The sequence below is a fragment of the Delphinapterus leucas genome, chromosome 8, assembly GCF_059928025.1.
Source record: "Delphinapterus leucas isolate spDelLeu-1000000601 "Yukka" chromosome 8, BTC_Dleu_Yukka2, whole genome shotgun sequence".
NCBI lineage: Eukaryota > Metazoa > Chordata > Mammalia > Artiodactyla > Monodontidae > Delphinapterus > Delphinapterus leucas.
Window position 1 is genome coordinate 47366391 of NC_143136.1, and position 27171 is coordinate 47393561.

General features: G+C 35.2%; 1 protein-coding gene across 3 annotated transcripts in view; it reads right to left on the reverse strand.

The window, feature by feature from the left end:
- The window catches only part of ITGAV (integrin subunit alpha V), an 85362-nt gene that overhangs the window by 30358 nt on the left and 27833 nt on the right, over positions 1-27171 (reverse strand). For all 3 annotated transcript variants that reach the window (XM_022567214.3, XM_089916582.1, XM_022567213.3), the window contains exons 3-12: positions 21198-21289; positions 18621-18735; positions 12712-12773; positions 10670-10715; positions 7970-8095; positions 7060-7104; positions 6255-6298; positions 6111-6167; positions 3592-3644; positions 2988-3190 (exon numbers count right to left, since the gene is read on the reverse strand). In XM_022567214.3, the coding sequence (XP_022422922.2) occupies positions 2988-3190; positions 3592-3644; positions 6111-6167; positions 6255-6298; positions 7060-7104; positions 7970-8095; positions 10670-10715; positions 12712-12773; positions 18621-18735; positions 21198-21289 (843 nt within the window). The remainder of the gene's footprint in view (positions 1-2987; positions 3191-3591; positions 3645-6110; positions 6168-6254; positions 6299-7059; positions 7105-7969; positions 8096-10669; positions 10716-12711; positions 12774-18620; positions 18736-21197; positions 21290-27171) is intronic.

Here is a 27171-nt window from a genome sequence, read left to right on the forward strand (position 1 = left end):
GCTAGTCCCCATCTCTGGATTTATACTTGCTGTTCCCTCTGCCTTAACAGTTCTTGCTCCAGAGCTTTTCAAGCTTTGCTCCTTCTGTTTGTCCAAATCACAGTTCAAATGTCATCTTCTCAGAGAGGTCTTCCCTGGCCATGCTATGGAGCAATGCACTCTCCCCTCTCCATCTAGGTACTCTATCACGTTACCTTGCCTTTTTTTGTTTAAACCCACAGCCTTTATCACTATCCAAATTTCCCCTTTATGTTTTTACTCTATGGCTCCTCCACAAAACATAAATTTCATGAGAGTAAGGATGTGTCCATCTTGCCTATGATAGCCCCTATGTACCAGCCATTCCAAACTGACTCTATTTACTTAATATACCTGAAATGTTTTCAGCCCCCTCAATGCTGCAACCCCTGAGACATCAAAGACACCTTGGTCACTCGTCTTTTCTTTAAGACCATCATGCCCAAGAATATCTCAAACACTGTGATGACTACATTCCAGTGTTTACTTGTTCACATTAAACTTACTCCTACTGATGCTAAATTCCTTAAGGACATGGATGGGCTCTAATTTATCCTCTCATTTTTAGCAGTTAGAACAGTGCTTCGCCTGCAGTAAGCACCAACTAAGAATTTGTTATCCTTAAATAAAAAGTAGTATTTAAATTATGTAAGAGTCCTTCCTTATCTTTTTCAAGTTTCAAAAGATAAATATAACTCCTAAATTGACACGTGCATTAAGAAAGTTTTAATTAAAATACATTTTCCAACAGAATATGGCTCTACTGTTGAGAGATGGTTTTTAAAAATTCTCCTTACCTTTTCTAAACCTTTCATTATTTTGTACATTCTAATCATCTTTTCTCTTGGCTGGTATCTGTCTAGTCTGGAGAGCCCTACTTTTTCATGTCATCAGTCTCTTCCTTTGATCATTTTAGTTTCTCTTTTCTGTGTTTTTTCCCTCTGCCTTTCTGGAGAAGTATTGACAAAAACTCCACATAACTGTGGAACATAATTTTATTGTTTTGTTTTCGGCAACCCTCTTGATGATACCTAGGGTTTTTCCAGTGGGTGTAAGTGGAAAGGGAGGAAAACAGCAGCAAAGACATAACAAAGAGTCAATGTCATCAGGTCCGAACAAGGAAAAGATCCAGGTTACAACTAATACTTCATTATATGTATATATAAACTATATATACATATAAACTACAAATACATATATATATACACATATAAACTATATAAATATAGTTACATAAATAACAGCTCAGATCATTTTCTCCTGAAGACACTGTCATTCACAATCTACTCTTTGGGACAATAAGACCCCCAGGAGACACTTTGGGAGAATAAAATCATCCTCTATGGTATCTATCTCTAAAAGTAAAATCTCTTTGTAAAATCGTTGTAAAACTTCGATATTTTTTAGCTGTCATTGCTTATAATTTTTGTGTTCACAGATAATACATTTTAATAGAAATAGGGAAAACAGGATGAGATGTTGTCTGGATCCTGATATTAAAGCAACATTCTTTAAAGTGTGTGGAATATCCTCAAGACAAGGTGACAGCAAACACGTCCAGGCTCTACCAAAACACCTGGAGACAGGCCCAGCTATAGCAAAGAACTCAGATGTGTTCAAGGTAGAACCTCGAATCTGGCCCTGTGTTTTCTAGGTAGTCTTTGTTATCAATAAGTAATGATTTGGTCTGTTCTATAGTATTCTTTTACAGTTCTATGTTGAACTTTATACCAGAATTCCATTTGATTTATGTTAAGTTCTCTTGGTGGTAAAAAATCTTTAAGACTATTTTAGGAAGCAAAATGTCCCCTTGAGTAGTTTTTCACTAACAATGAAAACTTCTAGGGTGAGAGATGACACTTCTAGTGTGACATAAAACTACCCACAAGGCAGGAGTGGGGTCTTGAGGCCAAACAAACATTTCCCTTTTCTACTACTAACTGGAAGATTTGAGAGTCATCTGCATTTTTGAAGCTTTCATCTTAATTTATAACTTTCTTTACATTTTCAGGGGCATATCCCTATATATATTGTTGATTATATAAACAAACCAACAGTTCAATTCTTCATTTTGTGACCTCTAGAAAGGTTTTTAGCAGTATTCTTTTTAAAAAAAAAAACTTGGTAATTTGTAATCTATATTTTACTCTATAGTAGATGCCAACTTGGATTTTTAAAGATATCTACAGCTATTAATTAAATTTTTAAATGGGACTATTATAAAACACTGAGCATATACCTTTTTACTTGTCCCCATGAAGGGAGATATAACCTCCCTCAGAATATTCTGGACAGCTACAACAATAAAATATTAGTGGCAAATAATACCTTTGAGGGATGCATTAGGGTCAGCATTGCCTTGACAATATGCCTGGGAGCATTTTTTACACTTGTATCCAAATGGACAGCAGAGGGCACTGCTGCTAAGCAGGACAGAGACACAGAAAATCACCAGCTCACACTGGGCTCCCTGGGAATGCAAGCTCCTTTCTAAAATGAACCACTTTGATAAACTGGGAGATTGGGATTGACATATATACACTACTATATATATAACAGATAACTAATAAGGACCTACTATATAGCACAGGGAACTCTACTCAATACTCTGTAATGACCTATATGGGATCTAAAAAAAGAGTGCATATATATATAAATGATTCACTTTGCTGTACAGCAGAAATTAACACAACATTGTAAATCAACGATACTCCAATAAAAAATTTTTTTAAAATTAACCACTCTAATTTGAGGCTGCATGAATAATAACTCATGAGAATCAATTTTTGAAAATTTTGCTCTGATTTTTAAGGAAAACGAGCAACTTGTCATTGAACCTCGTGCGTCACTCAAATCCTTCTTTCCAGGAAGGAGGTTTGCTCAAGTGAACTTCTATGGGTGGGGTACAGGACTTTTCCAGGTGGACACAGAAAATCAGGACACACAGCTGTTATAAACTTTGACCTTACCATTGAAGCCGTCCTGGTCCAGATCTCCCAAAGGGGCTATGGCACTGCCGAACCTTGCAAAGACCTCAAACCCATTCAGTTTGGCTGTCTGGAAGTCTCCCGAAGCTCTTTGCAGAGACACTGAGACCTGCCCCACCTCCTGGAGTTTGCCATCGGAACCACGATCCATGAAGAGAGGCGCTCCAATAAATACATCTGCGTAACTAAAAAACATAATCTTTTTCACCAAAAGCAAGATCAAATTCCATGTGACTACTAATAATCATTTTCTTTCTTATTAAAACTCAAGTTTTCCTCTTTCTACAGCTCGTATAGCCACATTTGAAATGATCATTTCTAATTCAAGCCTTCCTTCAGCTCTTTTAAGAAACTATGAGTAATTCATAAAGTTACTTTATTCCTTCATATTATAAAAGCTATTGAAAGAAATTATTAAACATAAAGGTTTTCTAGTATTTGTGATTAAGGTTGCTTCAAATCGATTCCTTAAGTAGAAAGATTAGCAGGAAGGGGACAGAGAAACAGAAGAAAAAATGTTTAGTTTTAGTAAAGCGTTCATAAACACAGAGGAAAACTGTTTCTGGAAACATTTTTTTAAACTTACTCATCCCCATTAATGTCAGTGGCAGCGACAGAAAATCCAAAATATGCAGCCATCTGGATAATAAGATGAAAATGAAATGTTTACATTTCATCCAACTAGCTTAGACAGTTAATATTTGTTGTATATTTATGAAATAGAAAGGGTTATTTTTTTCTCTGCATATAGTGCTTCAATCTAAATTTCTTCTTTCGTTTATCCTACCAAAACAATGACAATCAGTTAATGAGGCTTGCATACTCTCCTAGATTTACTGGCAAGACATAGCACATGTATATCATTTTGGTGTCTTCAGCACATGCCATTTAAGTCCAAATACAATCAAGCCTCCTTCCAAGGCCCCACCTACTGTCTCCCTTCCTCTCCACTTACCCAAAGCACACCAGACAAACACACTACCAGAAAGAGAAACAGTCACAAACAGACGTTTCAACTGAACCCAAGAAGTTATAAATGATGCCTATGCAGTAAAAATAATAATTATTAATAGGTCATAAATGGTTCTTCCTATGTGAAACCACTACAACTCTAAAGAAATTACTGTTCGGAAAGATAGAGACTGGAATTCATTTTTGTTTCACATCTCAATCAACTATGTGCCAGTGGTTTTGCTTTTGAATTACACACAGTACAAATGTACTTGGTTTTATCATGGGCTTGTTCTGCAGAGGGAGAAAGAATGTCCTCTCCCCACCACAGGAGACTGCTGGCCATCACAGACAGAGCAGCCTGGCTGGAAATACATGTGAAAAAGGAAAGTTCTAAAGAGACTCCGACATACAAAACTAGGAGAGGTGACAGATTAAAGACAAACTAAAATGAAGGATGAGTCAACAAACCAAAAAAACGTAAAGTTAGCAAAGCTTCCAAAATTTGATTAGCTGAGCTATCAGGAGGGAATGATATGGGAGATTAATATGTTAATCTATTTTGAATTTATACAGTATAATTGAGAAAATGAAAAGTGCAATCTGTGTTCAATCACAAGGTAATAAAGTGCATTGTATTTGGGGTACCATGATGAAGTGCTGACTGGAATTTAACAGAATACTATTCTTGGGCCTTGGTCTCTCAGGGCATCAGGCCTGAAACTGTAAAGAAAGGATGGCATTTACTGAGACAAGTCCTGGCCTGGGTATTATCACTAAAATATTTTCCTTTGATTCTCACCACAACCCCATGAGCAAGTTACCAGTATCCCTATTTTTATACATGAGCCACCAGATTTACAGTGGGAAACACCCTGCCCAATGTAGTAGTGAGTAGTGAGAGCCCACGTCTGTCCTAATGGAAAGCCCGTGCTTTCCCCCACAAAAGAGCTGAGGAAGAACAGAGAAAGCATCAAGGATCAAGTACAACAAGATCCAGAGACACACGTGGTCATCGGACAGGAGAAGCTGCTTGAGGTGAAGAAGTCACAACAGCACAAAGGGACAGCCACCCCTGCCACAAGCCTAATGGCTGTCAACTGCAGGTGTCAACCCTGACCACCACACAAACGGGAAGAGGTTACTGGGGACCTTGGGTCTAGTTTCCCATCCTATCAATCCTCTCACAAAGCCCAACAGAGTCAACTGAACAAGAAGTGGGCTTAAATCCCAGATCTGCAAACTAGGAGATGTTTTTTCTCTACCTATTGATTAATTTTTCCTTTATCATTACAGGCATACCTCGGAGACATTGCAGGTTCAGTTCCAGACCACCACAACAAATCAAATAGCCTAATAAAGTGAGTCACACAAATTTTTTGGTTTCCCGTACATATAAAATTTACATTTACACTATACTATATAGTCTATTAAGTGTGCAATAGCATGATGTCTAAAAAAAACAATGTACATATCTTAATTTAAAAATACTTTATTGCTAAAAAATACTAACCATCATCTGACAACTCAGGGTTGCCACAAACCTTCAATTTGTAAAAAACGCAGAATCTATGAAGTGTAATAAAACAAAACACAATAAAACAAGGTATGTCTGTACTAACTTACCACTTCAATCTTTGAGTCATACAATACAGAATATTATAAAACGCCTGTAATTGTAGAGAATGTCTAGTACTAAGTTTTAACTGAAGAATGTTTTATTTCTTGTAGCACAAATGAAGTTTACTTGTAATAGCTATAGTAAACACATCTGGGCCATGCTTTGTTTTACATCTAATAAAATTAAAAGGCAGAGATCATTTTTTAAAAGATAATTTAATATCATCAGCAAGGAAAAAGGAATTTTTTGGTTTTGTATGTGTGCAATTAGATTCTGCATTTCCTTTAAAAAAAAAAAAGCTATTAGGGCAATTACAAGTCTTTACTTAAACAAATCACTTTGGTTAAAACAAAGGAGAAATATTTAAAGCTTATTTTATATCTATAATATCAAATATTAAACAGTTACTATATATTGAATATTAAACCATCAGAATATTACTAAGAAAAGTTTTAAAGACATTAGGAAGTGCTGGTGTTAAAATGTTAAGTGAGAAAAAAAATAAAACAAAACACAACACTTTAAAAGCATACCTGTTCACCAGTAAAATTGTGTAAGGAGGACATATTTTTCCCATCATAAATATAAACCTGTGCAGGAAAAACAAAAGCATATGAAATAGAGTAAAATATAAAACAACCCAGATATTTTTAGAAAACACCTTTTAACTTTCCTACCATTCCCAAAGTCCTTGCTGCTCTTGGAACTCCTGAAACAAAGTCTGAAAAGAAAAAACTTAATTACTCATTTTTAAGGCCAGTATTGGCAACTGCAGGAATAAGTGGTTATGTCAGAAAGCTTTAAGTATTATTTCAGTAGACAATGAGTTAAGAGATTTTAAAAACTTGGTACTCCATAATAAATGACCCCAGCATTTTTTAACCACAAAATCAGATCTTTAAGAAACATGGAAAGATTCTTGAGAACCTCAAATAAATGCATGTGTGCCCTCAAGGTATTCACAGTCTTGTGAAAGAGAAGAGACAAGAGAAAAGGGCTTAAGAATGAAGAAAAGCTAAACATACAGTAATGAAAGATAATTCAGAGCAAAGTGAAACAGGGTAGAGGTGGCAGTGGCACAGAAATGTGATCAAAATCAGGTAGAGCCTAGGATCCCCAGATTGAGCTCTGAAGATGAACAGAGAGAGGATGGGGTAACAGCCTTACTGACAGAGCTTGGAAGGTTACAAATTACGGGCCTGAAGAAAGAAGAAACTATTAAACTATGCCTCTCCAAGAGAAGTGAATCTGCTGAAATCAAGAATGAAGGAGCTGAAGAAATAACTGAAGTGCTGGGGGCTGGAAAGGAGCAGACAAGAGGTCACTGAGGCCCTCAGCCCCCTTGGCTGCTAGAGAAAGTTTACCAGAGACTAAGCTCAATTTCAAAACTCTTTAATTGCTGAAATTTTTCTATGCCACTTGTTTCAAATGCTTAGCCTCATTTTTTTAAAGAGGATTAAATATAGTTCAAGTGCATCATACCATCTATGCCATCACCGTTGAAATCTCCGACGGCCACTGAGTAACCTAAAGGGGAACCAAAGGTAAGACACCATCAGGGCAGGACTGGTTATCTTCAGCGTACTTGCTGACTAAGCTTTCCTGGAAAATATCTTCAAGTAATTCCTTTAATTATGTAATATTTTGTCCTCTAGGAGTAATAGATTCATATGTATATGATAAATATATCTTAAAGAAAATAATGGAGTTAAATACTTAAACAGTATATCTCTGTTAGAAATATAAACCTGTTTTATCAACTTTACAAAGGAGTCAGTTAAAAACAGGGTAAATCTGCATTCATCATAAAGAAGCGACAACAGGTTTTCTCAATCAGCAAAATACTATTTCTGTCATGTATTATTTGGTTTAATGAATATGAGAAATTTAAAGAGAGAGAACAAAAGTTAATAAATCCTAAACCAAAACTGTAGTTTAACATAGTGAATAAAAGTTCAGGAGTCAGACTGCCTGGGTTGGAATCTCAGAAAAGCAAGTTACAAGTGAGGGGCTTTAGGCAAATTATTTTGCCTCTCTGTGCCTGTTTCTTTATCTATAAAATGGGAGTAAAACATTAGGACACTTTCATAGACCTGTTGTGAGGACTAAATGAGTTAATACAAGTAAGCACTTAGAACAATGCCCAGGATGGGCCAAGCATATCTTAAAGGTTATCTATTATTATTATCATTGTGTTAATAATCATGCTCTTAAATTTCAGTTACTGACATACAATATAACCTAAGTATTCATAACAAATATGTTCCCTATATTTTAAGAAAATCTTAATCTATTTCACATAAAAGATTTTCCTACTGAAAGCAGCATATGTAAATACAGGACAAATCCACCACAACACCAGAAAATGAATCCATATTTTGATTTTACCTACCCAAGTAACTGTCATCAAAAATAGCTTGTGCAGTCCGAGTTGCTAACTGGTTATTATACTTGATGCTATAAACTTTGGGGTCATATTTAGATACAATTTCTGCTATTTGATCTGAAATGAGCTGACCTGAAATAAATACATAAAATAAATTATAATTTGAAATGTGTGGACCTGAAAAAAATATATAAAATAAATGACAAGTTTCTAATGGGAACTTTATGACACAGATGATGGATAGCACCTGCACGAAAGAAAATAGATTAGATATGTCTTTCTAATTATTAGCCTTAAATAACTCTTCTTCATAATACTAAATCTGAAATTTGATTATTTTTTAAGTCATAATTATTTCTATTCAAGCTAGTACTTAAAATTAGTCTCTGCTAAAAAACAAAAATTTATAAATGCAGAATTAGTTTTAATTCACTAAAAAAAAATCAATGTTAAATAAATGGAATCATAAAATCAAAGATTGTTTCCAAACCAAATTTCAAGTTAGAATTTGAAAAACCTACTGAAATAATTACCTTTAGCTTCATAATAATTTGTTAAACTGATTTGTTTAACAAGTTATTTGGACACTTTTATGAAAGCAGCCTGAATGAGTGAGTTCACTTTTCTTCCCAACCTTAAGTTATTAAGTACACAAGAAATCCAGAGAACTACATAAAAATCGACTGCCTCCCTGCCCCAAGAAAGGTTGTTTGATTTATCAAATGCCATCTCCATAACATATGAAAAATAATCTCTTCATTTCTGCTATTTCAGAAAGAAAATCATAATAGCTAAAGATATTAATCTTATTCCAATTTTTCCAGTCACATAAGCTGAGTTTGTAGGGCAGAAACACTTTCTGTCTGAGTCACTACTTTACCCTCTGTGCCTAAACAGTACCTAACACATAGGAGGGATTCATTAAATATTTCTTGAATCAAAGAACACAGGAAAATTGATCATGTCTTTGGAATAAAACACCATTATAATTTTCTCTATTCTTACAGAGACAATTCTGAGATCTATAGAAAAATTCATCCTAATATCTTACCTATTCACAGTGAAACGTGCTGATTTTAATCTTATTAAAACAAAATATTCTCCGCCCAGTCACTGAGTTTTCAGTTACATATTATATACCATTTATAATAAATCTCTAGTGAATATAATATTAATAGTATCTGTCCTAATTTATAATAAACAGGAATGCATACATTGTGCATGCTCAAGGTATTAAAAGAACAAGTCATTTAAACATGTTCACAGCTGTGTCTCTTAAAAAGGCAGAGTTAACAAAGAGTCCTGACTCAGAATCACAAAATCTATCTTTGGTTCCCTCACATGCTCATCAGACACTTCCCTCCCTTCCACTGAATGACATACCTAGCAGTAAAGAAGAAAAATAAATCCGTGTTTTATAGCTAATTAGAAAGCATTAATATCTATTTTCTTACATAGAGTCAGAGCCGCTATTTTAATTTTTATTGTAAAACTGTAAAACTCAAGTATAATTTTCCTAAATCATTTCATTTTCCAATAGAGGTACAATTCATAGAAATTCAAATTTTTCAGTTTTAGTATGTTTCTCATACTGATCCTCTTTGCCTGATTTTTCTTTTTCTCCTTTGCCATTCCTTCCAATTTTTCACTTATTCCCATTTCTCATTCCTTCTTATTTTCCTTCCATCCTGTTTTCCTTCAGCAAATCTCTTTTAGTTTCCCTTTCTATAAAGCAAAAGCACGGGTTTTCCTACAAGGAAGCAAGTAAAGAAAGCAGAGTGCAGAATACAGAAGTAAAATTCAGAATCAGAAAGTACTTGCAAATCAATATAGTCATAGATTTTCCAGTTCTTCCAAATATTGACAATGCTTGAATAACAGAATCTGGTAAATGGCACTTTTTAGCAGAAAATAAACATGTGACTATATTGACTAAATAAATGTGTCTCTAATGATAAATGAATCATAAACTAAGAAAATAAGCAGATATAATTACCTATTTTCAAACTGTCAGAAAATAATGATCTGTTATACATTTGTTCAAATGGTAATTTTATTAGTCCTCAGAAAATGACTAAAGAATGTAGTGTTTTATCTTTACATCAATCGTCAATGCCAGTTTAATATATTCTTTTGAAACTTAATAAGATCCTCTATTTAAAAAACTCCCCAAACACAAAGAAATCATTCTTGATGTCAGCGATTAATGAGAAAATAACCATTTAAATATTTTAATGTGCAAATTCAAATTAAGTTTAAAACCATGAGCTTTTGGAAGGCCACAATTTACCTATTACAAATCAGTTCCACACACTTTCTAATGCTTCATTACATCATTTCCTCTGAAGTACAGAGATGAAAAAGTACATATCATAAACAATAAAAATAAATTATTTTATTAATTTACTTTATAATTTACTTTTAAAATATTCAGTTTATTTTCTACTAGGAATATATATAATATACGTTATATATTATGTTATATATTTATATATTTTACATACACCTTATATGATGTTATAGTCCTTTTTAAAGAAAATTGTATACAATTTTTATACAATTTATACAAAGATAGTGATTATACATTTAAATTTTATTTTTCCATTTCTTTGTTTAAAATAATTTGAAAGGTCTCATAGGCACATGATAAGCCAGATGAGTCTGAAACACAGTCATTATTGGGTAGTTTTTGAAAGATTAACCTACCTTGCCAATAAAAGCTACCAGGACCACCAAGAAGTACTCTGTCAGCCTAGATTAAATCAAACAAAAAGATACATATTTTAAAACAGGTATCTTTAAAAATGGAGAGCAATGTAATAAACATAAAAGCTACATATACAAGTATATATGTATATATGACATATATATACAAATATTATATGCATATATTAAACATGTATATATTAAAGCAAACAAAATCATAAGTCTTAAACTCACCTAATTCAGTAATTTTCACTATACTTTTTCTAAAACACAATGCAATAAATATCAAAAAGGAAACTTATAATATATTCACTTAATATGTGAAAATATACAAACATATATATACATATAGATTCGTAGATCTTGGCTGCTTCACACACGTAGTATGAAGTGCCATCAGCATAGTATTATTGGTTACAGTAAGAAAAAAGTCACTCCTTAATTCTGTATATTACCTTTGTGACTACATAGGCAAATTTCCTTCCTAATAATCATTAAAAATTTTTCAGCTAAAGGAAAAATTTTAGTGTCTTGCATATCTAAACAAGAGTGAGGTTAGAGGGTAAATTTTTCAGGGTATATTATATATACAAATTATACTTGACTAGCATTTCTTACATCTGTAACAAATTATAAGTATCTAATTCAAGGTAGTTAGTGTTTGAACATAATATTTTAAAATTTCCTCTTGCTGGAGGTTAAGAGAAAATTTTTCTCTCTCCAAATGGACATATAGCCTTTCAAGCTTTCAACAACCTCTGGCCATGGCTATGTAAAAGATATTTCTAAGTTGTCTGCTTTAAAATGACACCATTTTTCAGAAATGAGTTGAAGAAAGCAAACAGTTAATATAGCAATGACTGTTCATAGTATGGGAATATTTCTGGGGTTATAGTTGTACTGGCATAAGGACAGAAAATAAGGACACTTTTTGCTTTAATATAACACCTATTTGAAAACACATCATATGAGTTGAAACCTAATATGCATTAATATACTTTACCTCTCTTTGTTTTGCTTCCTTAAATTTTAAATTATAAGTAATTATGAATAAGCTTTGAATTATGAATTTCAAATTGAGTGAATTAAAATCAATTACTTAATAAGGAGAGTCAACTATAATTACCAGTACCTAATCTAGAAAAAAAATTTTAACACAGACAAAATACAAATTTAAAAAAATAAGAAAATGCTTTATTAGTTTTTCTGAATCATGATTATAGTTTCTGTTGTTTTAATAAATTTAAGGCACTTCTGTTTGCATTTTCTAAGAAAGCCATATTAAGCTTTCTAAGGAAGCTCTACTTTTAACCAAGCAATGTATTTTTGAGACTTCTCTAGGAGTAATTAATAGTCTCAATTTGATATTCAAAATGTTCATATATCCCACAAAAAAAAAACCCCAACACACAAAAGAAAATTACATAAAGAAAAGTACTTAAGAAAAATTTCCTTTGAAAATATAAATGGAATTCTTATTTTTAAAAAATAGCTTAAAAACTATCAACTCTAGAGAGCATACCAGCTTAGTTAAAAATACATAGAGCCCTGTATATGAGATTTCTTACAATAATTAAGTTGCTTCAACTTTACTTGTTGCCTGTAGGCACATAATAGATGATAAATAAGCATGTTTTTCAACTTTTATGTAACTAAACTCTGATTTTGTAAGAAAGCTCCCATTGCTAGCTTTTACAAAAACTCAATTTCAGTCAAAAACAGAAAGGTTTAATAGTCTATAAATTTATCCAACTGGAAATTCTAATATTAATATTAAGTCATAACAGCTATCTATCTTCTACTCAGGAGATTTTCTACTGTCCTTCATTCCATTTTGATGTCTATTTCAAACAAGCAGTGTCTCCTAGGGAGAGAATAATATAAAGCAATGGATATCAAAATGCATGGGTCATTTTTATTAGCTGTTTTCATAAAACAGGTAATAGTTACAGAGAATCTGAAGTATTAACCAGTTAATTTTTAACCATGGCTTAGATAATAAGGTAGATCTGAATCTCACTCAGTCTTAAATGAGAACTTACTTTAGTAAAATCAATGCTGAATCCTCCTTGACAAAATCCCTGTCCATCAGCATCAATATTTTCTAAAATAAAAAGATTGGAAATATACACAAACCCCAAAACAAACAACACAAAACAAAACATAAGAAAAATCTGAAATCACTCTAACTGTAAGATAATGTACTAGTCTCTGAGAGTGTTCATTCACTCAGGCACTTAATGAGTTATTAACACATTCTAAAAAAGTTAGTATGGGTCTTCCCTGGTGGCGCAGTTGTTGGGAGTCCGCCTGCCCATGCAGGGGACACGGGTTCGTGCCCCGGTCTGGGAGGATCCCACATGCCGCGGAGCGGCTGGGCCAGTGAGCCATGGCCGCTGAGCCTGCGCGTCTGGAGCCTGTGCTCCGCAACGGGAGAGGCCACGGCACTGAGAGGCCCGCATACCGCAAAAAAAAAAAAAAAGTTAGTATGCATGTTTACCAGCACCCATTAATCAGAAATGGCAACAGAGAGAGATGAAAGTACCTGGACCAGTCAGCAGGGGACAGAAAGATCACCTAAGATGGTGGATTTCAAACTTTTTATTTTTACCCACAACCCACAAGATTATAGTTTATATCATAGCTCACACAACCCAACATACACACATTATATTTCATTCCATTTTTTAAAAATTACTGGTTATGACTCATACTTTGATTTCATAAAACAATGATGAGTTGTAATCTTTGAGTTAAAAACTCCAATCTGAAATTTCTATTTCTTACTATTATTCTCCTACAGTTGTTAGGTCTTCACTAAGTTATTATGAATACTTAAAGGAGATACCTACATTCCTGATATATTTCCTATATATACATTTATATCCAACAACAACAACAAACCTGAAAAAAAGTAGTTCAGAATTTGGGGAGATGGCCAGACCCTAATTTAATATTCTGCAATGAGCAAAATACGAAAACTACTCTCACAACACATTTAGAAAGTCACCTTTTTTAAACATGACACTTTTAAGTATTCTCCAAATGATAATAGACTCAATTGTTTTACTCTTTTATACTCAATTATTAAATTGGCCAATAATAATTAACTCTAATTAATAATAAATTAACTCTAATCATGAGTAATACTGTACCTAGAAGTAACAGTGAGCCTGAAGACTCTTCCTTGTTTTATTTTGAGGATAATAAGCAACAATGAAAAACAGCTGCTCTTCAGTCATCAAGGAATTCTTGTAGTCAATGTCACAATATCTAAATAATTTTGCTATAGTATTCCTGTATTTGCCACCCAAATACAGGAACCAAAAATATCTACTTTCAGTCATGAGGACAACTCACAAGAATTTTTGTCAAATAATCCCATCTAAAATTTTGAACCCATTTTAAAACCTGGGAACTGCCCCAAGATTACACACTTAATATCTAAATTTAGAATTTTTTTTAGAAAATAGCCTCAAGAGTATAATGCTACCCCAATGTAAATTTTTCTAACCAAGAGGCAATGGGAAAATGCAGGGCTGGGGCTTCCAGTGTCTAGTGAATCATACTAAGGAATTCTGCTCTGACCTCAAGTCAGCCGTTTATTTCCTTTATTCGAGTTGCATCTGGGGAACTATTTCAAGCTATTTATAAAGACATCCTTTTTTGATTATCATACTGTACAATTATCTACTTTATTTGGTTTCCCAGAACATCCAGCTAGAAACATAACTGTCCTTTAAAATTTTAACAGGTACCTATTAAACAGTGCGAATGTAAAGAATTTTATGTTGACTATAATCTATTTCAGTGAAGGCTTTTGTTTTTATTTCTATGGACAATTAATATTTCTGCTATTTGTTAAGCCTGACAATATTATAAATAATGTTATTGGTTATGATAGTAAGAGCAGCTAATGTTTATTAAGCCCTTAATTTCTGTAAGCCCAGTACCGTATTAAGCATTTAAAATATTTTAAAATCTATACAGCAATTCTATGAGAGATACTATTATTAGTCACAATTTACATATAAGAAAACTGAGGCTCACAGAAATTAAGGAACTTGACTCTGGTAAACCATCTAGTAAATAAAAGAGCATGGATCTGAGGTGAGGAGTGTCTACACCACTAGGCTGCACTATCTCAAGCCAGAAGTGCATTTATAATTCCCTAAGCAACCGTCAAGGGGAAGAAAAAACAAACTAGAAATCACAACTGAGAAAAATCTATATGCAAATAACATTATCATCAGAAAGTAGACAGAAAGAACAAAGACTCAGTCTGAGCATGGAGATGAAAGAGTATTTAAATCATATGATTTGTGGTTCAGGCACTTTTAGAACAGAAAGACATTTAGCCTATTGTATAATGCCAAGAATGGTCACAGATACAGTAATGAGAAGCCAAAAGCAAACATAATCAGTAATAAGGTAAACTTTTATAGAGTGACGTTCCACAGATCCATATAGGTCACATTAAAAACAAAAGCATGAGGTGGATGGACCCAGAGTCTGTCATACAGAGTGAAGTAAGTCAGAAAGAGAAAAACAAATACCGTATGCTAACACATATATATGGAATATATATGGAATCTAAAAAAAAAAATTGGTTATGAAGAACCTAGGGGCAGGACAGGAATTAAGACACAGACGTAGAGAATGGGCTTGAGGACACAGGGAAGGTTAAGGGTAAGCTGAGACGAAATGAGAGAGTGGCATGGACTTATATATACTACTAAATGTAAAATAGATAGCTAGTGGGAAGCAGCTGCATAGCACAGGAAGATCAGCTCAGTGCTCTGTGACCACCTAGAGTGATTGGGAGGGTGGGAGGGAGATGCAAGAGGGAGGAGATATGGGGATATATGTATATGTATACGTATAGCTGATTCATTTTGTTATAAATTAGAACCTAACATACCATTGTAAAGCAATTATACTCCAATAAAGGTGTTAAAAAAAAGCAAACAACAAACAAATGAACAACAACAAAACCCACAAACTACCACCACCAAAACAAGCAGTTATCAAGAAGTTGGCAATGTAGCCCTACAAAACTGGCAGCCTCGTGTAAAATCAGCCATTGGGTTACACAATTTATTGAAGTATGAAAAAGACATAAAATACAAAAATAGCATCTCTGAAGTCTTTTGCCTAAATCAGCGTTTTACCAGTGATGAATCACCCATGACTATAGATATACAGGTTGTTGGCAGAGTGCAAGAATATAACCCAAGTTCTGAGATTCCCACTCTTGAGCGTTCTTCTCTGGGCAGGTTGCCCCTTGCACTTCGGGCTGCAGGTAGCTTAATACTTCAAAGGTTGAGCCCTAAAGTACATATAATGATCAAGAGATATTGAAAGCCAGCTTATTAGGAAGAAAGGCATTCACTTTGATATTTTTAAGATTGTTCTCTCTGCTTTTTCTAATATTTGAGGTATTACTATTGAGATCAGGGATCAGCAAACATCTTCTGTAAAGGGCCAGGTAATAAATGTTTTAGGCTTAGGGGCTATACAGTCTCTGTGGCAAGGACTCAACTCTCCCTTTATAGATAACATGTAAACAAATGGGTGTGGCTATGTTCCAATAAAACTTTATTTACAAAAACAGACTCACAAGCCATAGTTTGCTGATCTGATTTGGATGTTAAATACTTCAGAAAATAAGGTTAAAATGTCTGTACTTAAACCAAATAAGTGAAAGCATTATGAGCAGCTACATCACGCAGTCTTAATCCTTTAAATACATGTTAAGAAGAGAACTGGTCGTTACCGAAGAGGCAAAATGATGAAAAATACTAGCTGAACATGGCAGTATATCCTCAAGGGATCATCGTTAGAATGCTTGTTTTCAGAAGGGTTCTTGTCTTCTTACATCAGGAATTATCCAAGCCCGCACTTTTTTTTTTTTTAAAGTGTTTCCCTTGTAATGTTTAGCAATTTTCATGACATGTGAATAGTATTCTAAGCTATTAAATGGTAGAATGGGAGCTGTCTTGTCCTGTGACTATTATTTTTTTTTTAAATAAATTTATTTATTTATTTTTGGCTGTGTTGGGTCTTCGTTTCTGTGCGAGGGCCCTCTCTAGTTGCGGCGAGCGGGGGCCAGTCTTCATCGCGGTGCGTGGGCCTCTCACTATCTCGGCCTCTCTTGTTGCGGAGCACAGGCTCCAGACGCGCTGGCTCAGTAGTTGTGGCTCAAGGGCCCAGTTGCTCTGCGGCATGTGGGATCTTCCCAGACCAGGGCTCGAACCCGTGTTCCCTGCACTGGCAGGCAGATTCTCAACCACTGCACCACCAGGGAAGGCCCAAACCTGCACTTTTGAAAGCAGTATTCTCTGTAGAAAAGTTGTGCTTAATACAGAGGAAATAGAAATGGAAAACATTTTCTATTGTTAGTAATACAGGGAAAAGATTCCTTTGGAATAAGACAGACCTGGGTTAAAATCCTCATTAGATCACTCACTACCATAAGATGTAGAAAAAAATGAATTCAATTGTCTGGATCTCAGTTCCCACATGTATCAGAAAAGAATAAAGGTGATTTTACAGGTGTGTCCATCACATAAACAATAGGTTACAAGCCTGGCACATAAGGGTTAGCTCATCCTTCAGAGCTACGAAATTATCTTCTCACCATAGGAACATTTTTGCAATACAGAAATTAAAAACACAAATTTAGTCCTCACATTTTCCACATGCCACCAAAGACAACAGTACTATGACCAAAACACCAACAGAAGGTGGTGTAGTGAGACACTGAGGATAAATCTGCCCACCTCCTCCATTCTCACAGGGTGTGCTTTCTGACCTACTCTAATAAAGTGGTTATGGGTATGTATCATTCTTTTCATGTTTACCTTCCACTTACAACAAGTAGGGCCAGGGCAGTGGGCTAAGAAATAAGTGTTTAATGAATTCATTTTGCAATTTCTGAGAGGTTCAACTGCTTAGAATTTTGAAGACCAAATAGATACTTTGGTGTCACAAGTTACCTAACATGGAAAAAAAGTCTAGCAATAAGAGTCTTACATGTTGTACTTTTGTTATTAATTCTCTTTACTACACTACCTGGTGACCAGTGGAACAGAAAAAGTAATGGCCTAAAAAGTGGTCCAGGTATAAACACCACACTGCATTTCAAGAAGCTATTTTTATGTTTCTGATATAAAGAGGATCTGGAGTGGTGGCCAATTCAACAATAGTGGAGAAGCAAAAGGACTGCAATCTCCAAGAAGGAAAAAGTATACAGAGTTTGGAAAAGCATAATCAGAATTACAAGTGCTCAAAATCATCTTTAGTCACAATATAAATTTCATTGGAAATTTCAAATAATATTAGAGAACAGGGTGAGATCTTTTAGATCAAGAGGAGTGAGCTTAGTCGACAGACTGACAAAGAGACTGATTAAAAGCAAGGAAATTCAGACTCTGACTCCTGACCCCAATGTTTCACCTTCCTATAAAAACTCTGGCTCCTTATGACAATTATTTTTGACTTTTAACATCATTATTAATATAGAGCTGCAGTTCTCAAATTTTGGTATCCATCAGAATTACCCTGTCTGTTAAAAATGAAGGTAGCTAGGCCTGACCCAGACCTGCTGAATCAGAATTGTTAGCTGTGGGGTCTGCATCTCTGTTAGAGAAGCTCAAGGGAGCACATTTTGACTAACAGTGACTAAAAATGCAGATTTCCAAAATCAAATATTAATTATTACTGACCAAGGAAGATGAAAACTAGTTCTTAGGGAGAAAGATAAGCCTGTTGACTGCATATTCTAAATTTCTTTACATTAATAAAATTGCCTTCATTTTGCTGTCATCAAACAGCACCGTATGTCTACAAATTTTAACACACACACACACACACACACACACACACACTTTTTTAACAGCCTAGGCTTCCCAAACCTCTTTGTAAAAGCTGGTCAATTTCCTATACATACTTGATCTGCATGGAGCATACTCAACAGTCTTTGTACCATCCTGAAGAAAGCATGTTCCAACAGGCTCTCTCTCCTGTTTCATTTCAGTCCTCCAGTGGTACAGTGGGGCACAGGCCTGAAATCAAAGGGGGTGGTCCACACATAAGAATTCTCTGAAAAAAATTAGTGTTTCATATAATCTATACTACCTCAGATTACAATATACCTTTATAAGCATTTATAAAAATTAATCAAACCTATCCTTTACCTTAAATTCCTTATCACAGTAGTGGATAAAGATTTTTAAAGTACTCTTCTCATATGCTTCCAAAGGCCATATTTGGAGTCTAGGTATTTTTTTTTTCAAAATAACAAAATCATTATTTTGAGTAGCACCTTTCTTGACGTTAGGTGCTAAACTGAAGGGCACAGACCAAATCAATATTTAACTAAATAACACTCTCATGTGTGTAGAATATATCCCTAAGTTATAAAGCAAATAATTTATCAAGTAAGAAGAGAGTAAAAGAATCTGCAGTGCTTATTTTATTTACTTTCCAAATAAACTATGACCTTTTTGCTTTCAGAGTTATAGACTTCAACACCATGTAAAAGTGGTAGAATGCATGTTTCTTAACAGCATAGTAATCTACCAAAGTATAACAATTTAATTTGCTGGAAAAAATTCAATGAATTTTCTATAATACCCTTTGAAGCAAAACATTTTAATACAAACACTACAGATAACACTGGGCTATTTTATATTTACCCTAAAAACTTAAAGTAAGAAATGACTGCCACTTCTCTACATGTACCTGATGTTCCAGAGTGGAGTATTTGCCACTTCTGCATATTTCTGCTTCTTTGTACCTCCTTCTGCCTAGAATGCCACCATTCTCAACCTCTCCCTTCACCTCCAATTGCTAAAATTTGACACATCCTTTGAAGCTCTGCCGAAATTTCACTTCCTAAACAAATCCTTCCCTGATGCCCCACAACCCAATGGAAAAAAGAAGAAAATAATAAATACTAGGCAAGTAGTTAAAATAGGGAAGGGCTGTCTGAGGAAATGAAAGTAGAGCTGAAATCAGAATGACAAGGAGCCAGCCCAAGTGAAAAGCAGTAAGATGAGCGTAAGATAGGCAGAGGGACAAACACTAAGGATCTAACTGAAATGACTTGGTATGGAAGGAATAAAAAGACTAGTATAGCTACACATGTGAGGTGGAGTGAGATGATACCAAAGAGACAGCAGCTGGTGACTGGATTACACAGATGCTTATAAAAACTAGGAGGAGCATAAGATTTTTACCCTGAGAGTGATGAAAAGCTGCTTGACTATTTGAATCAGGCAGGTGAAATGCTCTGGTTCACTCTGGTCCTTCTATAAAGAATGGGTTGTAGCTGGGGCAAGAGAGGAAGCAGAGGGATGAGAACAGCCACTGCACTGACCCAGGTGAGGAACGACAGTGGCTTGGTACAGGGTAGAAATAGTGGAGATGATGATTTACTGAGGGCCGTGGGATATATTCCGGAAGCTGGAGACAGAACTGACAGGGCTTGCTGGTGGATGGGGTAGAGAGTCGTGCCTCTAAGATGGGGAAGTTTATAAGGAAATACTTATTTTTGTGGTTTTTCCTTTATGATGGAGGGTAACAGTTCCATTTTGGTCCACATTCATTTTGAATAATATAAGACATATACAAATGGAAATGTCAAATTGGTAGTTTGGAAATACAACTTCTAAAGATCCAAGGAGAATTAAGAGCTAGAGCTATAGATTTGGGGATTATGATATATAGATTGTATTCAGAGCCACAGGATAGGATAGGAGCAGCTAGGTAAAAGGTGTAGTTGAAGAAGACAAGGGCCCAGAACAAAGCTCAGGGACACCTCAACATTTAGAAGCTAAGCTGAAGTAGAGCTATTAAAGGAGATGGCAAAAGAGCGACCAGCGGTAAAGGGGAAAACCAGAAAAGTACAGAGTCCCAGGAGCCAAGGAAAGAAAAGTATTTCAAAAAGCATGGGTCAAATGACCTTGTTGAATGGTTTTGAGGGGGCAAGAAAAGTATTCTTGACCTGCAAGTCAAGGATGACCCTGCCCATGCCTACCTGAACCTGACAGGAGGGGTTGGGAAGAGGATGGGAAGTGAGGAAGTGGAGATGGTTACTACAGAAACCACTTTCAACAAGTCTTTGAAAAGGGGAGCAAAGGAAGGGGACTGTAGCAGAGGGGACGATGAGGCAAAGGCAGGGGTGTTTTATTCGTAAGGAGAGGAGGTACTAGGGCATTTAATTAATCAACGGCACACTATTCCTAAACCTGGCTGGACAGAAACAAACTGATGGGAACCACCGAGTAGGGCAAAAAAAATGGACAATGTAGGAATGAAGGTGAAAGTAGCAAAAGCCAAGTCTGTGAAGGGTGAGAGAGAGGGTATCCTTAGCAGGGGTGGCCTTTGATCAGAGCTAAGTTATCTGATTAAACTCTCTGCCCTTTAGCACACTGAATTTTACTATCAGCTTTCAAGCATAAAACTTCCTGTGTTCCCACATAAATTGACTGAAGTTAACTTATTAAATATCTAAAACACTTACCAAAATTTTATCCTGTTTTGACCTCACAGATGCTCCAAACCACTGATGGGACTTAAACTCCAACGGATCATCCTTGGCATAATCTCTATTGCCTAAAATAAAATTAAATTAAGTTAAAAAGTAATTTAAAAAAAAAACTGTGAGGGGTGAGAAACAAAATATTCTTACTTAGTATAACATAGTTTCTTTCAATCCAACCAGGTTTATGACTAGTGTGCCTTTGATTAATCAAATAGTACACTGGCTATTTATCTCATATACTTTACACACATTGGGGATTTTCAACCAATTAGAAAAAATAAAACACAGGATGACTTAGAAGTGTCTCAGATTTGTTATTAATCCTACCAATTATCATAATGCAGATTTGTTATTAATCCTACCAATTATCATAATGCAGAAGTGAAAAAGTAACAGCATGTGAAATTTTCCAGTTGCTAAATTGTAAGAAAATTAACTATTAAACGAACACTTATGATTACCTTCTGTACTCCCAGAACTTCTTTCTGTGGCATGAAGATATTTACAAAAATAGAAGGCTATGAAACACCTTTATAGAACACTAGCTAACACTTAGTCAAAGACCAAAGACTTAGTAAAACACTTAGCTAACACTACACTAACACTTAGTAAAAGACTAAGATCTTACCAATGACATTATAACGTGAGTCAGAACCCAGAACACATGATTTGGCTGGTTGGAAAAGGAATTCGATTTGGCACACTACATGCAAACACTTATTTTTCAGCCTACATTATTGAGGAAATTATTCCTGATATACCAGGCACTCATGTAAAGCACTGTAGATTTAAAAAGATAAAGATAAAAATCTTTTCCATGAGAAAGCTCTTGATCTGGTCAATGAAAAAATTACAGAAATATATGCATAAAGTATTTGGGGAAGGAGAGCCTGTTTTTAAAGTCCAGTCTGTTCCTCTTAAAATCTGTTTATAATAATCATTCCTTATAAACATATATTTCAATAACTGTATTGGACAAATACATCAGACAAGTGTCAATTTTAAGAATGCCAGCCAACATGTTAATATCATCCAAAGGTTTGGTTAAATCTACTCCCTAAACCCCACCCATCTAAGGTAGTGCTTATGGTTATTCAATTCCATTCTGAGGACTTAAGACCAATTGAAGAGTTCTACATAATTAATGATCATTTCAATAATGCCAGATGTCATCTAGGCAAGATGCAAGGTGTTAACATATTAGTTGTACTATTCTTTGAACATTTTCATTGTTTTGCAAAAAAAATTTTAATGTGTCAATTTCCAAAATCCTCTATCTGTAGTCTAAACACCACGCACTGTTTTTTGTCAGTGATCACAAAGGCACCATTTACTAGTAAAGGGAGGGAGGAAGGAGGAACAAACTAGCTAGTACATGCCTTTTACCATGTGAATCAAGGTTTTCCAACAGTAGCTGGCTTGCCTTTGAAGCCTATGTTCACATGCCGACCTCACACATCAGTGACCTATAGATCACCTGACAGTTCACGTGCTCCCTTACATTTCCCATCCTCCCATAGTTGGGTTAAAGCCACATAACTCATTTTTATCAATAAAATGAGTTCTGCTAAGAGTAGAAGTGGCATGTGTCCCTTCCAATTCAAGTCAGTTAAGAGTGGATATGAGTTCAGTAGTCATCAAGGAAATGCAAATCAAAACCACAATAAGATATCATCTCATATCAATTAAGGCGGCTATTATCAGGAGATGTGGAGAAAAGGGAACCCTGATACACTGTTGGCTGGCAATGTAAATTGGTGCAGCCATTATGGAAAACAGTAGGGAGGCTACTCAAGAAATTAAAGACAGAACTATTGTATGATCCAGCAATCCCACTCCAGGTATATATCTGAAGGAAATGATACCACTACCTTGAAGAGACCTCTGTACTCCCATGTTCACTGAAGCATTATTCACAATAGTCAAGGTGTGAAGCAACCTAAATGTCTATGGTCAAGTGAATGAAAAAAAGAAAATGTGGTATATAATTAAAATGGAATATTATTCAACCTTAAGAGAAGAAATCCTACCATGTGCACCAACATGGATGGACCTAGAAGACATTATGATAAGTGAAATAAGCAAGACACAGAAAGACAAACACTTCATTATATCACTTATATGTGAAATCTCAAATTGTCATTTCATTTTAAAAAACAAAATAAAACAAAAACAGTGGATAGGTATTCTCCATGTTTTCTTTCTCCCAGCCATGAGGTTGAAAGAATAGATGGTGTGGAATCCCTTAATGGAAGCAGCCTCAGTCCAAGTTTCTAAACCACCAAGAATAGCCAAATGACCTACACAAGATGATGACATGAGCAAGAAATTATCCTTTTTTAAGTGATTGAGATCTGGGTATTTGTTTGTATATTAAAAAACAAAACAAAACCATGTTGCTACTGCAGTATAGCCTAGCACAGTTTGAGTAATATATGTTCTAAAAACAAAATGCTATATCCAAAATGGACTAACCTACAACTACAAAGAAGCTCAGCCCTTGGAAGAACTGGATTCAATTAATAGTTTTTTCAAGGATTTTAGCCATAAAATATATGCTTACAAGTTATTTAATAGGATTTTTAAAATATCCCACTGCAAGCTAACTGTGTTCTCTCACTGTTACTGGATTTCTATTCTATTCTTTTCTACAAAGGAAATAAAGGCATTTTCCCCCCTTACATTAATGAAGCAGGGGAAATACAGTATGACAGTGAAACAGTCGGTGCTTGGAGGGATTCACTTCTATTCATTGTCCCTTGAGACCATAAGCATCATGATAAACTCAGGTAAGCTTAGCCTGAGGGAACTGACTTTATGATCTAATGTATCTGAACAAAAAGTACAGCATTATCACAACTGCTACCTTCTGCTTCTGCTTTCATTTAAAACAGCCTTTTCAGCAAGACCCTAAAGATGTTAAAGCAGAAGCAAAACTTTTCTATATTAGAGGAAATCTTCCATGAACGAAAGTACCATATTAGAGAGGTGGTACTCAAATTAATTTAAGACTCCATGTATTTCCTCATACTCTAAAACTTTGATTCAGAAAAAAAAAGAGAGATGTAGGGACTTCCCTGGTGGCGCAGTGGTTAAGAATCCACCTGCCAATTCAGGGGACACGGGTTCGACCCCTGGTCTGGGAGGATCCCACATGCCATGGAGCAACTAAGCCCATACGCCACAACTACTGAGCCTGTGCTCTAGAGCCCGCGTGCCGCAACTACTGAGCCCGCATGCTGCAACTACTGAAGCCCGCGCACCTGGAGCCCGTGCTCCACAACAAGAGAAGCCACCACAATGAGAAGCCCATGCACCGCAACGAAGAGTAGCCCCCGCTTGCCGCAACTAGAGAAAGCCCGTGCACAGCAACGAAGACGCAACACAGCCAAAAATAAATAAATAAATTTATTTGTTTAAAAAAAAAAAAAGACACGCAGACCCAACATCACTATATTCTTGCCAATACAATATTCCTGCCTACAAGACACCTGGTATAGTTTCCTCAAAAATGTCAATGTCATGAAAGACAAAAAAAGTAAGATTCATGATTAAAAGAGAACAATCTATGGCAACCCAATGCAAGATGTGATCCTTGATTGAATCTTGTGTCTGAAGAAATTTTTCAAGTTACAATGGACTTCTGGACTTTATTAGATAACAGTATTGTAATAATGACATATTTCTAGTATGTGATGATGACATTACTGTGGTTATATAAGGGGAAGTCCCAGTTATGAGGAACTGCCTGCTGAAGTGTTTTGAGGTAAAGTTTCACAATGTCTGCAAGAATACTTGAATCTAGGTGAAGGGTATATTGTTCATTGTATTACAGTTTCAAATTTTCTGTAAGTTTAAAATTTTTCAAAATAAAAGTACAGCAGTTAGCAAGTACAGATATTATGTACTATAAGGCCAACAACAGAATATCTTCTATTTCTCTTTATTTGCACTCTTTATTATATTTACTCTAATAATAATCATTAAAAATATTACAAAACAAATGAAAACATAAAACACAAAATAAAGCCATATGTAAAGATGAATCTAAACACCACCATCCCACCATAAAGAAATATCCTCTGCTCACATTTTAGTGTCTATTCTTAAACACTTGTTTTAGGAATACATGCATATCCTTTTATGCAAAGTAGATATTAAGCCAATATTTAAAAATATTCAAGCTATTACTATACATGTAAATGTATATACTTTTTTCCCTGTAACAATATGTCAATAAGAGTAGACCTACAGCACCGTTTTCATTGTTGTTGAGTACAACATTATACAGCTGTACAGCAGTTTATTTAATCAACCCCCGTATCTCCTTCAGTTTCAAGTTTAGGAATATTTCTATTTTGATTTAAGAGACTTACATATTCCCTCAAAGTCACATCTACTTACTCTTCCAATATACACGGAAGTTCATTATAAGCTATCTGAGCGTGAGCTCTTTGCTAAATGAAGATGATAAACCTTCTGGAAAATGGTATGTAATATAGAATATTATTCTAATAGCTAAATTTTAATCAAGGTTCCAAGATAAACTTATTTCTATATGTAAGAGTTCCCTTACCCTGAGTCCCCAGTCCCTTACACAAGCCCTGTAGGCCTCTGTACCCAAGGGCCGCTGACCTAGAAAAACTTTTTGCTTCCATGTTTGATCCAAATCCTAACTGAAAAGTCAGGTGTAGCTGTCCATGACCCTAACGCATGATGAAATGGTAGTCTGCCCCTGAAGGAAATATCTGATACAAGGGACAGTCATGGGAACAAGTAATTACAGTGGAGCAATGGTAGAGGACTGTGTAAAGAGTAATGGGAAAAGGGTGGCAGAGTACAAGTGAGGGAATGCTTTCTGGGCCAAGAGAAGATTCTACGCAAAGAAACAAAGGAGTGGATATTCTTGGATTTTTTAGAGACTTGTGAGTTGTTCACTGTGACTAGAGAAAAGGGTCTAGAGGGGAACAGTGGTCAAGAGCTTTCATGCAACGCTAAGAGTGGACTTCATGGCATTTCTGAATTGCCCTCTATGCTAAGCAATTTTTCTTCAATTATGTTTCTGAAAGGAAGAAGAGAAGTTTCCTCTGTAAGATGTTATCCCATTCTCTTCCTACTACTTTGAAAAACTGCTTCCATAGATTCTAGTTTTCCTAAACAAATGGACTTTTCTCTAAATTTGTAAGTGGTGGCATAGGACGCTGCTATGCATGGTCAGGTATTATGTGCTCCTCATTGCTACCATGTTCTATGTCCTGTTTTTTTAAAAAAAACATCAAAAACATCCCCTACCATTATGATTATGGTTATCTGCCTTTGTGGACATCAGGTTTAGCTTAAGCTAAAAAACTGTCCTGGAAAATAAGTAGAAATTTTACATATATTTTGGTTTTATTTTTATCATCAAGTATTATGGAGCATAAAAATCCATAGTTCTTTCCAATATGGCAAGCAATTTACCCACAGCATTTAAGAAAAATGAAGCAGCACCAGTCAAAGGTGAAAAAGCACCAGGCAATATGGCTCTTTTTGATTAAAAAGTATATTTGAAAAACCAAGACAACAGCCGTATCTTACAGCATCCAGTGATTAAAGGTGTTTTCAATTACATTAACAAACACAAGAAGTCAAATGTATTTGGCTATAATGCATTGGCATATATTGGCATCCAAAACTTAGTCAACAGTTTTCCAAAAAATATGTTATCACCCATTGCTTTGAACGCCTTCAGCTTCAACAGGGTCACAACCTCAAATTACCATCTTTTTAAGAAGTTTGCTCAATGGGAAGTTCTTCTTTACCAATCAGAACTTTTTTTTCCAGACACCAAGTCTTAAAATACCCAATTCAACCTCAGGCAGAAGTTTCACTCAGAGGAAGTGTGAATAGAGGTGGGTGGGGAGAAAGAAAAGGAAAGCCTGTTCTCCAAACACACTGACAAGAAGTTCATTCA